Consider the following 17466-nt stretch of genomic DNA (forward strand, 5'->3'; position numbering starts at 1 on the left):
TAAACAAGCAAGTCAAAGATCTTTAGGCAGGTGATTTGAAATACAGCCTATACATTGAAGAGATAAGTTATCCTGAAAATAAAATTGAAAATTAGATTTTGGAATAGAAAAAACAATATTAATTAAATCAGTTCCATTTTGATGGTAAGCTCGTGTGCGTCCTAAGGTTATCATTTCAGCAACCACCTGGATAAAAAATCAAACATTTTGGGATGGGGTGTGGGGTAAATAAAGTCATTCAATACAATATATTTTTTGTACTTTTATCACAGCTAAAACTCCTGTAGGTAATTTAGTAGGAGGAAAATCAAAAGTGTTAACTGACAATGTTTATGTGGAATTCTGTCCACAAATTGAGTATTCAAGATGTCATTAATTTGTTCCACTGTGGCAAGTGCTCCAGATGGAACTACAATAAAATGTTCAGGTTGTTTTTCTTTGGTCACTAAATCAAATGATGGACTGAGCAAATTTGTAGGCAAAGAGGATGCCTAACAATTGCTGTAAATTGACCAATAAAATAATTTTGGGTAGGCTCAAATGAAGAAAAGCTGGGGTAAAATAAGAAGAATGCAACTGTATTTTTTCTGGGGCAACTTGCATTCCATAAAGACTTAAATCATGTTGTATTTCTGAAAGCCAATTAGATTGAGTCTTTGGTGTTCCAATTAGAATATCACCCATATAATCCAATGGGTGACGTTTGTGCTACGCAGCAAGAGTGGATATCAAATTTCCCCTTTGTTCCACCCTGCTCAAGTCGTAATTCTAAGCAGAGGAAAAAAAATTTCAAACGAACAGCTCAGCTTCCCTCTTCCCCCCCCCTCTCTCGTGCTTGTAAAGCAACACAGCCAGCCGAAAGAGAGAGGGGGGGGGGAAACTCATCACCAAAAAATAGGTTTCTCTCAGTCATATGCCTTTCCATAAAACTCTTCTCATCCATCCTTCATCCTTAGCTATCTCCTCCTCCTCCCTCACTCTCTCCATCTCCTTCATAAACCTCTTCTCATGCAAACACGTACTATTACTTTTCAATTACTTTTACAACAATAAATTCTACAGTTCATTATTTCTTTCACAGCCTGGGAGAGAGTGGGTGGGGGGTAGGGCTTGAGGGCTAACACACACACTTAGGTCTCAGCAAATTAACTCATTCATTTTCATTCTAACTGCTTGCATAAATAATTCCACATACAAATATTTCATTCCATACATTCTCCAGGCAAACCACACACTTTTAAATAAGGCCTTTTTATTTTGTTGTTATCAGAGAGGGTTAGACCNCAAGGTAAGCTTAACAGGAGAAATGAAACTTAAGTCAGGAAACGAAACTTAACAGAGGGAATGAGCTCATTGTATGGACAAAGAACAAAGAACTACAGGCATTTCATAGGAAACGAAACTTATGTTAGAGAGGAAACTTATAGCAGTGGAAAAGTGCCCAGGGACATATTCATAGGGTATTTTGCTGATAATTGCAACAACACACCTCTCAGCATCTCCCATAAAGCCTATGGTTTATCTCACTTCTATTTCATTATTATATATTTTCTGGTCAGCCAAACTGGGTTATAGCCAAAAATTAAAGTCAAATCAATTAAATTAAACTGACAAGAGGGAGAAAAAAGTAGGAAAAATAATTTATTGGGGTTTTTTTTTTTATGTTTGTGCATGCCTTTGAGTCAATGTAGACCAGTCTTTGCAGTTTTCTTGGCAAGATTGTACGGAAGCGGTTTGCCCTTGCCTCCTTCCCAGGGTTGAGATAGAGTGTCTGGTCCAAAGTCACCCAGACAGCTTTGTCTAAGACAGGACTGGAATTCATGGTCTCCTGGTGAGAAAACCCCCTACCCTGCAAATAAATAGATCACTAGCTGATAAAGCATTTTGTAGCCTTGGGATCCTGATATGTAAATAATCAACTTAAGCAACGTTACCTGTAAGAGCAGTGGTTCTCAACCTCTGGGTCGGGACCCCATTTGGGGTCGATCGACCATTTCACGGGTGTCACCAAGCAAGGCTGTCCGCCATTTTTTTTGTCCGCCATTTTTTTTGTCCGCCATTTTTTCCCCTTTTCCGGCAGGTGCCTTACCTCCCTTGGGCTGGGTCAGCTGGTGGTCGGCCTGCTCCATCTCTGCCGCTTGCCAGCTACGCCTCGGCCGGCGCAGGGGGTGGAACCATGCATGCGTGGCGCTCCCGGGCAGGGAAAGTCCTCTACTTACGACCGGTTGGGTAGTCCTCTACTTACGACTGGTTTAGTCCTCTACTTACAACCAGTTTAGTCCTCGACTTACGACCGGTTTAGTCCTCGACTTACGACCGGTTGGGGTCACGGAATTAAAAGGTTGAGAACCACTGTGTAAGAGGCTGGCAGCAGCCCTCAGCTTTCTCAATTAGCTGCCAGGAAGTGAACAGTCCAGAGTCCATCCCCAGTGGAATGGGCTCAGCAAGAAGTCCCTTACTAATCATGAATTTCTAACCATGAATGTTTGTTTGCTTGCAGACATTTTGTTACCAGATTTGCTAATATCTTTGAAGGGTTCTGGGACCTTACATCTTCATTGCTAACTAATCTGGTAGCAAAATGTCTGCAAGCAAACCACCAAGTTCAGAGAGCACCAAGGACTTCACAATTCAACTCTGAGCTATTTATATGTAGTCTTCTATAGATACCTTTATAACCTGAAAGGAGCATTTAGTTGCCATTGTTCTATGGCCTTCTGGAGTGAAGAGGTCCTTGCCTTCTCTGTCATGGTGCTTGTCCTCTGGAATAACATCTCTTCAGAGATCCATTTGTTCATCTCATGATGATATTCCAGAAGTCTTAGAAAACTTGGCTGTTCAACCCACATTTTAGGGTGCTTATGGATGCCTTATCAGTTATGATTCTGTCATGGTGGTGTGTTTGTCCAGATGCATGGAAATTTCTTTTTATTGTTTTTTTAGTTTTTTTAGGATTACCCCCCCCCCAGTAGGGAGGCCTCTACTTCTCATAAATAAATACAGAATTGTTACCACATTAGGTTTAAAACAATATTTAGCATTAGTTTGAACATAATTCATCACAGAATAAATGGAACTACAGTGCTTTTCATATAATACCAACCTTAGATGCATATTAAATCTGCATATGCTCTATGGATGATGAGGATGTGTTTCTTTCATTGTAAACATGATACCATTATTTGATTCTGCATGGAGTGTCAGTCCTTTTTTGCAACAAAATAATTGTTTTTGTTAAAAACAACAGAATTTGAAAGAAAAAAATATATATACTGGACAAGGAACATAAAGAAAAACAACCCAAAATTTAGAAGGATTGTATATATTCCTTCTCTCAATGAGAACTACAAAAATTAAAAATCTTTATTCAGTGTTTTTATCTGGAAATGTATTTGTTCAGTTGTCACACATTATAAAAAGTGTGTTAATATTTCATACAATTAGTGAGCCACTTTGAATAAAACTATCCTTAGTTTTTTAAAGCTTGTTGTGTTAATTTTTCAGACAAAGTTTTCCCACATTTTTAAATATCATGGGTCCAAAAACGTAATGTATGTATCTCGATTTCCTGGTGGTTTGCGATAACAAATTCAGTAGTTATCAACAAATTTAAGTCAATTTATTATGTTGCAGGAATGTCTTAGGAAAAGGGTCAATAAATCAACAACAGGATTTATTATCTGTTAGCAATCCTGAGGTTAGATCAATCATTTTAAAAAGAATTATCATTTTTAAAAGGTAGTCAGATTTATTATTTAAAAGATGATCAGATTTATCATTTTTGAAAAAGTTATCACTTTTAAAATGTGGACAGATTAATTATTTTTAAAAGGTGATTCCTGATTTCCCCATATGATAGTTGTGCTAGACCTCTGTTTAGATGTAAGCAATATTTAGCCTCAGCCAGACACAATGAACAATATTATATGAAACAGAATGAATGTGTTGATCTGGGTATTCAGGCTTACTCACAACACCCAGCACTATCTCTGTTCTTCCTCTAAAGCACATGAGATCAAATGCAAGGTCTGGATTCATGGGTTCAATCAAGACTAATTGAGTAAAATTCAGAGAAGCCCTAGATGATGTTGCTGATTTCAGAAATGAAACAAGATTGTAAACTGCCCAGAATTGCCTTATCAGGGAGATGGAAAGTCTTTCTTTCTTTCTTTCTTTCTTTCTTTCTTTCTCTTTCTTTCTTTCTTTCTTTCTTTCTTTCTTTCTTTCTTTCTTTCTTTCTTTTTCTTTCTTTCTTTCTTTCTTTCTTTCTTTCCTTCCTTCCTTCCTTCCTTCCTTCCTTCCTTCCTTCTTCTTTTCTTTCTTTCCTTTCTTTTCTTTCTTTCTTTCCTTCTTTCTTTTTCTTTCCTTCCTTCCTTCCTTCCTTCCTTCCTCCCTCCCACTTTTATTATTTTTTATAAATCATACCAATATAAATCTGAAGAGAAACTGCCTTGTGTGTTTAATTGTGTGCTTGTCTTCAGTTCTGAATTTAACTGGTGAACAATGGCAGGGAACTTCAGCCCTACCTGTCTTTCCTGCAATTGGTCTGTTAAGGTCTGTCCTTCCAGTCCAATCCCACTATAGAAGATTTGAATTCCAGAACATCTGGAGAATGCAGAGTTCACAACAGCTGTTCCAACTTATTTCTGATACTTTATGATAATTCCTCACACATGAGTACTGGTAGATAAAAAGCTACTAAAAAAATTAATCAAATGTGCTATGAATGTTTAAAAAGATAAAAATGGTCCCAGCATGTTACAAATTTGCTTCTGGTTCCTTCCTTAGGAATTAGCATCTTCCTCCACCCTGGAAAAGTGACTAAAGTCCAAAAATCCTCTGGGCAAAGGTGAGCATTGACACTATTAAATAAGACCTGGTTCTGAAATTTTGTTTTTCTTAATCAGAAATAACTGCCTTCAAAGATCAGAAAAGAAGTGAATAGATCCAAGCTAACTATAACTGAAAACTATATTTTAAAGGGCCACCATTTGTCTTGACAGGAAAGTGAAAGTGTAACTATTGTTTTCCTTTCAATCTCAATCCACATTCATTTCCATGTGGCCTGCATCAGAGGTGGTGCGTTGGGACTGCTCTTCATGGTAGGAGTCAGGTGGCCTGGAACAACATCTCACACAACATCCATAACTTGGTTGTGACTTGCTGCACCCCACCCACCCCACCCCATATTTGCTTTATGATTGATTCTCTGACACAGAAAGATACACACCCACTTCTTGTAGTTCCAACAAGGATTATTCACTAGCTCTCCCTATGTTTTTCATACAGAGTTTAAGAGTTTAGAGTTTTAAAGAGTTTGCCTTTAAACAGCAAGGCCAACAGGTTATTCCCATAACATACGAGAATTTACATAATAGCATTGCTAGTTAATTTGCTTATTCAGCTGTTGCAGATTTTCTTTCTGAAGTTTTTGCTTCACGCTCACAGGTTTTCACTTGAAAATACTGCCCCTCTATAATTAAATAGATTCATACACAACTTATTTTGCACAATGAATATTTCCTATCACGTAGGATGAAAATAGATCATTTGAAAAAAATCTAATGCATTAGTTATGGACAATCCCATGAACGGGATTCCTTCATCGGAATGTCCGAAGGATGTCTTAAAAGCATTTTAAGTTTATACACGCTCAAACGATTCTAATAAATTTGTACTCAATATAAACTTTACTGATTTAATTGGATCTTATTCCCAGATAAGTAGGAATGTAGTCTTCATTTGATAGCCTATTGACTTTCTACATGCAAAAGCAATTATACAGGTAGTCCTCAATTATACAATTGAGCCCCAAATTTTGGTTGCTAAGTGAAACATTTGTTAAGTGAATTTTGCCCCATTTTATGACTTTTCTTGCCACAGTTGTTAAGTAAATCACTGCAGTTGTTAAATTAGTAACACGGTTGTTAAGTGAGTCTGGCTCCCTCATTGACTTTTCTTGTCAGACCCCAGGACACTGCAACTGTCATAAATATGAGTCAATTGCCAAGTGTCTGAATTTTGGTCATGTGACTATGGAGATATTGCAATGGTCATAAGTGTGAAAAACGATCATAAGTCACTTTTTTCAGTGTCATTGTAACTTTGAATGGTCACTAAATGAACTGTTGTAAGTTGAGGACTACCTGTATAAGGAAAAAGAAGTCAGAATAGTCTAAATTCTTAACATAAGAGCACATGTAACCCAAATCCCTAATCAGTGCTTCAGTGTAGCTTCATGTGGCACTAAAGAACACAACAGAATTCTTGTCCTTAAAAAAATCAAATGCAAGACTATTGTGCTCTATTGCTGTTAAGGGGAATGAAAAAGAACTAAGGAGTTAAGCTGTTTTGTACAATCTCTTTCTGTCTTTATACCACAACAATGAATATTTCAGATTCTGCGGCTTCACCTCAAAAAGCAGCACAGCAAGGTAACACAAACCGAGTTATTAGCAACTGGTTTGGGAACAAATAGAACTGTTTATGTTTTTAAATTAACCATCCGCCAGTGCAATTACACAACATTCCTTTAATATTCATACAAAGATAGGCAGACCGGATAGTAGGCAGACTTTATATGCTGAGTGCCTGGTTTTGCTAAAATGAACACTTCCAAAAAGCAGACACCCATTTTGTTTCAGCATTTTCTTCCACAAGCATTTGGAGGGAAAAGCTATTTTAAACCATAGTTTGAGTTAGGTTGCTATGATAATAGCTTCACACCCCACTGGAATTCTAAATTTAGACATTCCTGAATTGGATGTAAATATTTGGATGTAAATCACTCTCTGGACAGATCAACATTTAAATGAATGAAACAGTCACATGAAACATTACTTTTGTATTCTGGGATGCCAGCAGTATTACAAATCTGCAGGTCCAATCTAAGTATAAGTGAGTTCAGTAATCTGTAGATTCTGCAGTAAACAGTAAATGAGTGAAACCAACGGCTGTGTTTCCTATAGTTTTATTGCACTGATGTCCATTTTTGTCGACTCTAAAAAATTACAGAGTGGCTTTTGATTTTTGCAGTCAGCTTCAGGAAAAAAAAAGTACAACATAAGGCCCAAAGCCTTGAGTCCAATACCCAGAACCCTTCCAAAAATGTAATTTTAATGTAACAAAGGGAGAAAAAGGTAAAGTACATTCATATGAATTGCATTTCCTTATTAAAATTAAAAATGGCCTTCTTCGTCTGTGGTCTGAGGAAGGTTGTGCACCCACTGCTTAGGGATCTCCTAAGTTATTCAAGATGCAAAGCCCTGAAAAGATAGCCAACCTCAGCAAGAAACCAGAGGAATGTTATTAACATTTGGTCAAGCCTATTGCTGGCAGCTATTGCAGGTATGTAAAACTGCACATCTTCCATCTTGCTTCATGATAAGTAAATTCTTAAAGTATTTTTTTCTTTTCATCATTTCAAAGGCGGGAAACAGAAACGGAATAAAAAAGCAGAAATGCAAGAAGAAAGTGAAGATAAAAGTTCTTTAGGGGAGTTAACAGAAAGTCCACAACAAGGTAAAATACGGAATAACAGAGTTGAAAGGGACCTTGGAGATCTTCTAACCCAACCCCCTGCTCAGGCAGGAGACCCTATACCAGGGGTAGGCAACCTTGGCTCTTTTATGACTCGTGGACTTCAACTCCCAGAATTCCTGAGCCAGCCATGCTGGGTCAGGAATTCTGGGAGTTGAAGTCCACGAGTCATAAAAGAGCCAAGGTTGCCTACCCCTGGCCTATACTATTCCGGACAAATAGCTGTCCTTTTAAAAACCTCCAGTGATAAAATAAACTGGTTCTTATGTTTATATTACCAGGATTGAGGCCTCAGAGGCCTAGTGGGCATTCTTAGCTCACAGATTGTGGAGAAGATTTCGGGTATGTGTGTGGGGGGAGGTACAAGGAAATAGATTCATTCAAACTCATGCTCATCTCTTTTTCTGCTTTTCCAAGAGGGCAGAACCAGGGGAAAGAAAAGTGACATAAACTTCCTTCCTCATGATATCAAATCAATAAATGGCTCCCTGCAGATGGAACACAGCAATTTTTCAGTAGTGTCATTTAGAGTCTAAGTTTAGGTCTAAGTTAATATCTAAGTCTGAGCCTCCTCCATCTCAACATCAAAGGGTGTGAGAATTAAGACTTAAAAGATAGAAAAAGCAACAGTGGATTCTTCCCTTTTGAGCAATATATTGTGGGTTGCTGGTTTCCTGCTGTGACTAAGCACAGAAAAAACATTCTGTACCTCTTCAGGCAGTTGACTGTGTAGAAAAGTGGGTGCCCGTCATTTCAGCTCAGGGAATGTGTGTGTGTGTGTGTGTGTGTGTGTGTGTGTGTGTGTGCGCATGTGTGCAGATACAGGAAGTCCTCCACTTATGTTCCCAATCAAGCCCAGCATTTCTGCTGCTAAGCAAGGCAGTTGTTAAGTGAATTGTGCCTCGTTTTATGATCTTTTTGCCAGGGTTGTTAAATGAATCATTATAGTTGTTAAGGGAATCTGGCTTCCCTCATTGACTTTACTTGTTGGAAGCTAGCTGGGAAGGTTACAAATGGTGATCATATGACCCCAGGACTGTCATAAATACATGCCAGTTGCCAAGTGAAGTGCCTGAATTTTGATCATGTGACCACGGGGATGCTGCAGTAGTTGTAAGTGTGAAAAACGCCATAGGTCACTTTTTTCAGTGCTGTTGTAACTTTGAACAGTCACTAAACGAATGGCTGTAAGTCAAGGACTATCTGTGTAACGAGCATATTCACACACACGTACATATACCATTTCTGAAATGGGCAGAAAGGTCTAATATACCCGCATAAGCTCATCACTGTATGGGAACCGTCTCAAATATGCTTGCAAGCAGTCATTGAAAAAGAGTGCTAGAATTCCCATCTCTTCCTGCAAGACCCAGACTCCTATTCCCTCTTTCCCATCCCAGAATCTGGCCCTTGGTAGCTCTTCAGAAGGATAAATCTTTTTTTTTTTTTTTTGCAAGTCCAGATGGCTGCTGCCCTCATAAAATCATTTTTCTTTGTTTTCAAATCAGCCTTTTTCCTAGAAAGCAATTCCACAAATAGGCTGCAGTCTTCTGAAAACAGGCCAGATTTTTTTTCCCCTTGTCATCACGTTTTGAAGATTCGTGAAAGCTGAAGAGTAAAATAACAACAGTGAAGGATGACTGGAATAATACAGCTTCCTTCCTTCCTATGAAAATCTTTCTGTTACTTCTCAAATTCTCCTTGTTTGAAAAATCCCCATGTTTTAATCCCAGCATGAGCTGGAGCAATTTTGAATAGACATGCATTAATTTGTCAATTTTGTATATTTTTGTCATTTTAGATCTGTCCAGTGAAATTATTCCATACTCTGAAACAGGTATGAGGCTCACATCAAAAGCTCTGCTTTTTGTTATAGAATCTGAGGGCTTCTAAGTAAGCCCAAAGAGTCGGTGGTGTAGTGGTTAAGACATCAGGCCATAAGTTCTAGTCCTGACTTGGGCATGGAGATCTTGGGCCACTCACTTTCTCTCAGCCCTAAGAAGGAGGCAATGACAGACCACTTCTGAAAAACTTTGCCAAGAAAACTGCAGTAACCCTGAAAAGCAGACATGATTGAATGGAAGAAAAAAAAACACAGCCCAATCCTTTCCTCTCTGCCACTTTGGCCTTGCCCATTTTCATGCATCTCCCATCTCCTCCTGATCTATTTGGCATGTTGAGAGACCAAGAGAACAAATGAAGTCATTTGGAAGTAAATTCTCTTGGCTTCCCCGATTTCCTGCTCCCTCTGCCCTGTGCAGTAAGCAAGTAGCAAAACAAGCTGGAAGAGCAGTACAGCCAGGAAACTCAAAGGTTCAGCACTGGATCTCCTGCAGGGGTGCAGCTCTGGAAAGGTGCTCAGTGCAACTTTGCCCCAACCTTCTAGAAGTACTGGACTACAATTATTCATTAAATTAAGGTCATTAATTTTGTTTCAGTTAAGCTTTTTTATATATATATTTTAAAGTCTGTCATTGCTCCCTGTAGTGCAGTTTTTAGGGTATTGTAAGGTTAGTTGTTTGGTTGCAGACGTTTCATTGTCAGACTAGATAACATCATCAGTGTTAATGAGGGTGGGTTTTGCTGTCTATTTATATACAGTAGATTGCCCTGCCAGTGTTGGTTGGTGTGTGATTTTCTCCTTGGCAGTTCCCTGATTAGTTTTTGTTTTCTGCTTTATTATTGGTCTGGTGTTAATCCGCCAGTGGCAACTGCAACAAAGGTTTTGTTTTTTGCATCTTTTAAAAGATAATATAATTGTTTGAGTCAATGAATTAGAATCACAATAGAGTGATAAACAAGAAAAGTGATGTAAAAGTGAAAAGTGATATAAGTGATAATTTCACGACTATCAGATCTTTGTGGTTGAAAAAAAACTTTCTACTGTATATAATCCACACATTCTTGGCACACACACACACACACACACACACACACACACACACTAAACAAATCTGGCTTGTGGGTTCTAAACAGTTTGTTTTTTAAGAAAAAGCCTAGATTATTGAACTAGTCATACATTTAAAACTAAAGGTTCTGAGCTTAAGAAAGTTTGTGTTTCAGAGCTAAAGAAAATTTATGACAATCCACCACAAGAATTTTGGCTAGCCTAAGGTTTTTGTTTAATGTTATAATAATATTTAGAATTATTTCATTACAGTGAATATTAAATAATATGTTTTATTTAAGAAAACAATAAATAGAACACCACTGAATATCACAAGTCCAATATGATCTCTACCAATAATAGGCATCCATGTTGATCTGTTGCAGACCATAGTAATTTCTCCAGATCTTTCTTTATTACTTATTTATACAAAAAAAATTCATATGGACTTACTTCAAATAGCTCAAGGCAGCTGGGAGAACTACCGTTTTGTGCTCCTCAGTTCTATTGTAACAAACATGATATGCATAAATGAGTCCTTTTTTGACCAAATAAATGCCTTTTTAAAATGCAAACTTGTTATTTATCAGAAAATACAAGGACAGAAGGAACACCTACAGTTGGTAAATATAACCGTTTAAAATTCTATATGTTTTCTTTTGCACGATATGTACGTTTCATTTGTATCATATGTTAGTTGTTTGTCTAAGATATGAAAAACCTAAGCCCCCTTGGCTGGTGGTTTCTCATCAGAAGGGACATCATTTTTGAAAAAACAAAAATATTGTATGTATCTCAAATACTGGCTCTTTTGAAGGAACCGTTGATGGGACAAATTCTCTGATTTACCTTCTCTGTGCAGGGATAGGAAATCTAGAAGTTTGTTCTTAATGCTGTTCATCCAGTCAGTCAGGGGAGCACTATGCATCCTCCTGATGTATAGGAAGAGAAAGAGCCTGTACAGTAATTGATAGATGCCACTAGAAGGGTTCAGTTGCTGCCTTCACTTCACTGGCATCTGAAATTCCTAACAATAGTTCTTCTCCTTGTATTAGAAAGTCCAGGGAACTTTATCGAGCCTATTTGATAAAGGCAGTATCTTTAATATAATGCTTGAGGGTAAACAGATTTTTGTCAGCTTCAGTGCCTTAACTGAGGGTTTTTTGGGGGTGCCAAACCATACATTTTAATTCAAATTTCATTTCCCACAGTATGTGAAGATGGTATTTGTCACACAATCCAACACCCAAGATGGTGGATTCCAAGGATTCGGAAAGATGGTAAGAATATAACTGATCACAAACTTAAATCACAAATTCTTCTCTCTGTGAGGCAAGGCATAAGCCCTGATGTTTAGATTTCTATCCTAGACTGTCATAACTAAATAAAAAAATAACATCAATATCTTGTATTTTCCCTATACACAACATTAACAAAGATAAGGTGCAAATCATATCCATGCAAAGCTTTCAGCAGTTCTATTTGTTTTATTAATAAAATTTTATACAGCTGCCCATCTCACTAAAAACAACTCTGGGCAGCACACAGGAATGAGATAAAAAGAACAATGTTAAAAATCACAAATGTAAAAATCCATATCAATAAATATCACAGAAAACCAAAGGTACAAATCCTAGGCAATCAAAGGAATAAAAATGGCTACCTCAACAATAGAAACCAAATCCGATGAAATGATAATGATAATGAATAATGAAAATAATAATGAAAACAATGATAATAATGATGTTGATAATGATAATAATAATGATAATGATGATGATGATGATGATGATGATGATGATGATGATGATGATGATGATGATAATAATAATAATAATAATAATAATAATGATGATGTTGGAAGGGACATTGGAGGTCTTTTAGTCCAATCTCCTGCTCAGGCAGGAAACCCTATACCAGTGATGGCGAACCTTTTAGAGACCGAGTGCCCAAACTGCAAACCAAAACCCACTTATGCATCATCAGGTGCTGGGTGGGTGTGGCCCATTGGCTGGGCGTGGCCCATTGGCTGGGTGTGGCTGCGGTGGTAATGGCAGACTGGTTGGGAGTAAAAAGTTCAATCAATCAATTCCAGCTTTGCAAGATTTTTTTTCCCGCGAGAAGTTGAAATTGATTGATTGATTGATCCTTCTTTTTTTTTTGCACACGGCGGTGGAGGCCTAAAGCAAAAAGGTTTTATAAAACCCAGCTGAATGCCTAGGACTGGGGCGACGGCGCTCGTGCCTACAGAGAGGGCTTTGAGTGCCGCCTCTGGCACCCGTGCCATAGGTTCGCCACCACTGCCCTATACCATTTCAGACAAATGACTGTCCAGTCTCTTCTTAAAAACTTCCAGTATTGGAGCATTCACAACTTCTGGACGCAGGTTGTTCCAATGATGAATTGTTCTAACTGTCAGGAAATTTCTTCTTAGTTCTATGTTGTTTCTCTCTGAGTAGTTTCCATCCATTGCTTCTCGTCCTGCCTTCAGGTGCTCCGGGGAATAGTTTGACTCCCTCTTCTTTGTGGCAACCCCTGAGATATTGAAACACTGCTATCATGTCACCCCTCGTCCTTCTCTTCATTAAACTAGACATACCCAATTCCAGCAACCGTTCTTTATGTGTTTTATCCTCCAGTCCCCTAATCATCTTTGTTGCTCTTCTCTGCACTCTTTCCAGAGTCTCAACATCTTTTTTATATCGTGGTGAACATAAACAAGTCTTCAGGAATGTTCAGAATATCAAAAGGGATGGGGCCAGTGGTGGGATTCAGCCGGTTTGCACCAGTTCAACAGAACCGGTAGCTAATTTTTTGTTGCCCAGGCTCAGAATGGACTTCTGGAAGCAGCATCCACCCAAAGAACCAGTTGTTCACATATTTGAATTCCATCACTGGATGAGGCCAATCTAATTGGGAGGGGGGAATGGAAAGGATGTTCCATAAGACAGACACCACAGCAGAGAAGGCACATTCCTGGTGACCTATCAAATATTGGTCTCTCACCAGTGGAACCCACAACTCGCCCACTCTGCCAGATTTAATGGAGCAGTCTGATATAACCAGGCAGTCCCTCAAACTGATCAGCAATTATCATATTTTTAATATGTTTACAGCTCAGGCTACCTACTAGTGTGTAAACAGAATATACTTCCTTCTCCCACAATGTGTAATCTTGAGAACTTCACTCAAGTTCTCTGCTTAATGTACATGGGGAAGTATTTTCCTTATTGACTCTGGGTGAAGTTAGTTAACCTACTTAACTGCTGTTTAAATTATAAAAATATTCATGTTATGCATATATATGTACGTGTATGAGTGTGTGTGTATATGTATGTACGTGTATGCATATGTATATACACGCAAACGCACACACTGTATGTTCGCATACAACTTCCAATATTAAACCTTTATTTTCATGGAAATATATGAAATTACAGCCATTAAATTAGAGCCTTGAATATTTTCTTATTTTTTTCAGATGAATTCTTCCATTTTGTCATTATTTGTTTTGCTGTTGGAATGTTATTAGTCTGCTATTATAAATATAATGGTAAGTGAATATTACAATATATTGATTTCACATGGAAAAAGAGAGAGCAAAATATAATCTCATTCTTTCTTTCTGTAGACTGGACAGTTTCCACTGGAATTGGCTTGATGACCTTCGCAGCCCTAGAAACAACAGGAATATATTTTGGCCTTGGTGAGTGTTTCATCTGTATTGATTTATGCAGTAGTAAATCAAGCTGCCTTATATTCTTAATTTAAGATATCACTATGACAGAAACAGCAATTCTTCAATATCTCAAACTGTAATGGTCTGATAAGTTAATTACCTACTTGGTCGCTTTTCTGACAGCGGATTCTTGTTTCTTTTCTACTAGTGCACCGCATTCGAAGTATCCTGGAATCTTTCATCCCCCTTATTCAAAGAGTCAGAATGCCTGGTAATTCTATTCTTTTATTGTTCCTTTTTGAAACCCTATGCAACTTTCAAGGTCATACTGAGAAAAAGGTTTCCACTGACAGGGATTCCCATTTTGTATAAACCAAATATGACTTGTTTGGATTGGATATACCTCATTTGTAAAGAAGGCCATTCTTTATAAACTGCTTTGTAAACCATGCTTTATGCTTAGCTGCTTGTGCAAATCATAGAACATAGATTAATAGGGTTGGAAGGGACCTTGGAGGTCTTCTAATCCAGGGGTCCCTAACTCCAGGTCCACGGACCAGGACCGGTCCACAGACTGTTGGAAACCGGGTTGTGTAAGCGGTGGATGAGCAGTGAAGCTTTATTTGCACATGCATGGGATTAGGTTGTATGCATGAAACCATCCCCTCTCCCTTGCCCGCCACCACTGCCTCCACTGCTGCTAGTCTGTGGAGCCAGAAAGGAGGGGGACCTCTGTTCCTAGTCCACCCCCCTGCTCAAACCCTATATATCATTCCAGACAAATGGTTGTCCAGTCTCTTCTTGAAAGCCTCCAGTGATGGAGCACCCACAATTTCTGAAGACCAGCCATTCCACTGATTCATTGTTCTCCCTGTCAAGAAATTTCTCCTAAGTTGGATCTCTCTTTAATGACCTTCCACCCATTACTTCTTGCCCTGCCCTCTATGCTTTGGAAAATAGATCCACCCCTTATCGTCTGTGACAATCCCTCAAGAACTGGGAGACTGTTATCATGTCCCTCATAATCCTCTTCGATATGCTAGAGACATACCTAACTCCCTCAACGTTTGTCATAGGATTTAGTTTCCAGACCCTTTACTAGCTTTGATGCTCTTCTCTGCCCTCTTTTCAAGGACTGAGCTCTTTTTATATCATTGTGACCAGAACTGGATCCAACAAGGTTTATTCCATAATCTCTGGCTACACAAATCTCAGTTTAGAGCAGGGGTAGTCAACCTTGGCTCTTTTATGACTCCTGGACTTCAACTCCCAGAATTCCTGAGCCAGGAATTCTGGGAGAATCACAAACCCCATCTAAATCAAATGATTATTAAATGTATATTTAAATGTTCATCTGCAAGGATATATTAATAAGTAATTAAAAACTAATCATTTTCTTTGTTTTTGTTTCATAGGGTTCAAAAAGCTTAACTAAGCCCGAAATCTCAAGAGCACTGAAATTATCTTGTTTGGTTTCATGATGGCAGGAACAAATGTAACAATGTGAAAACAATATAAATGTCTGGACTAAAGAATTGAGGTCCTAGGAGTGGAGCTGGTAAGATGGGATGAAGAGCTTGGGCCATCCAAACACAGCACAGATGTCATCAACAGCTCCACAACAGCCCGAAGGGAAATGGCTTTCAAGCTGTCCTTTACAAGGAAAGGGCTGGAGAAATCAACTCAGGATTTAAACCTTGGGACATACATATGATATAGCTAGAATTTCAGGCTCTTTAGAAGCTGTTTTTATCATTATTAGAGATGCTGGTACTGCAATAAAGTTACTTATCTATCCAAGGCTTCTCCTTGAATTTTAGGACTTTGTGTCTGTGTTACCAGAGAGGGATTTATTGTGCCGCAGCTCTTTCAGAGTTCCAATGTCTATTCTCTTCCCTTGATGAGGCTCGGAACAATGCGATACTGCCAAAGAGTGGTAACATTTATCTAATAACAATGACAATTCTTTATTAGCATTAGCCTTAGTATAGGTCAGGGGTCTGCAACCTTGACAACTTTAAGACTTGTGGACTTCAGCTCCCAGAATTCCTCAGCCAGCATAGCTGGCCCCTGGTATAGATAGTCCTTTCTTAAGAACTCCCCTGTTTAGCAACCATTCAAATTATGTCAGTGTTGGAAAAAAATATCAAATGAAAGTAACAGGAAGTCAAAAGTTGTGAACATGTGAGAACCCATCTGGTTTTCATTTGATGACAATAACCGAGGATTGTTAAATGAATCGTGCAGCTGTTAAGCAAATCTGGCTTTCCCCCATTGATTTTGTTTGTCGGAAGCCAGCTGGGAAGATCGCAAAGAGCAATCAGATGGCCCCAGGATGCTGCAACTGTCGGTTGCCAAGCGCCTGATGTTTGATTGTGGGACTGGGAGGATGCTGCAGTGGTTGAAAAGTGGCCAGTGGTGGGATTCAAATACCTGAACAAACGGTTCTATTATGTGATGTAGGCCTGGGCCTCTGGTGCCTAGAACGGACTTCTGGAAGTGGTATCATGCACCCTCGGTGGGCCGTTCTAGGCCTGGGAGGCCTCCTTCAGGTCTCCGATGCCTAGAACAGACTTCCGGAAGTGGCATCAATGCACTTCCAGTAGACCATTCTAGGCCTGGGAGGCCTCCTCCAGACCTTCGATGCCTAGAACAGACTTCCGGAAGTGGTGTCCATGCACTTTCGGTGCACTTCTGGACTTCCAGAAGCAAGCCGGTTCTCCGAATTCAGGTAAATTTAGCTGCCCGTTCTCCCGAACTGGTGTGAACCGGCTGAATCCCATCACTGGGATTGGTAATAAATCACGTTTTTTTCAATGTGCCATTGTAACTTCTAATGGTTGCTAAACCGAATCGTTGTAAGTCAACAACTATCTGCACCTTTCTTTTACTGCACTTGTGTCCAACATGAAAAGCACTTGAAGGAGAAACTAAGGATGAAATTATTGAGCTTATTATTCCTTTTGTGGCAATCCATACTTTTAATCAAACTTTGCCTAATAATAAGTCCTTTTAAGTTTTTATCTTTCTTTGTGTTTCCATACCCCATAAGAATCTATGAAGTAGATTGGCTGTGAACCAGCCCCCTCCAAAATTGCCATTCTACTATTAGGGGATTTCACCCACTCCGCTATCTGTGATAAACATCTTGTTTTATGGTACAGTTTTAAATTTGGAATTTATATATGAGCTCTCTCTTTGGTTTCGTGTAGAGTTTTAACTCTAAACCTTTTTCCAATTCCATATGGATTTATTGATGTTTCTCGCCATCCTTGTGAGATTCTCTCTGAACTTCTGATTGGTGTCATTTGAAAAAAATAAGTAATTGATGTTGAATAATACATTCATTTTAATAATCGCA

General features: G+C 38.7%; 1 protein-coding gene across 1 annotated transcript in view; it reads left to right on the forward strand.

The window, feature by feature from the left end:
* TMEM40 (transmembrane protein 40) overlaps positions 1–15903 on the forward strand; it is an 18439-nt gene extending 2536 nt beyond the window's left edge. The window contains exons 2-10 of the mRNA XM_015825385.2: positions 4789–4849; positions 7429–7521; positions 9341–9376; positions 11017–11049; positions 11638–11706; positions 13908–13979; positions 14058–14132; positions 14314–14376; positions 15521–15903. Of these exons, the coding sequence (XP_015680871.1) occupies positions 7461–7521; positions 9341–9376; positions 11017–11049; positions 11638–11706; positions 13908–13979; positions 14058–14132; positions 14314–14376; positions 15521–15540 (429 nt within the window). The 5' untranslated portion in view covers positions 4789–4849; positions 7429–7460 and the 3' untranslated portion in view covers positions 15541–15903. The remainder of the gene's footprint in view (positions 1–4788; positions 4850–7428; positions 7522–9340; positions 9377–11016; positions 11050–11637; positions 11707–13907; positions 13980–14057; positions 14133–14313; positions 14377–15520) is intronic.
* Positions 15904–17466: the final 1563 nt, after the last annotated feature.

Source organism: Protobothrops mucrosquamatus, unplaced genomic scaffold (assembly GCF_001527695.2).
Source record: "Protobothrops mucrosquamatus isolate PMUCROS unplaced genomic scaffold, P.Mucros_1.0 scaffold2613, whole genome shotgun sequence".
In the NCBI taxonomy this organism is placed as follows: Eukaryota; Metazoa; Chordata; class Lepidosauria; order Squamata; family Viperidae; genus Protobothrops; species Protobothrops mucrosquamatus.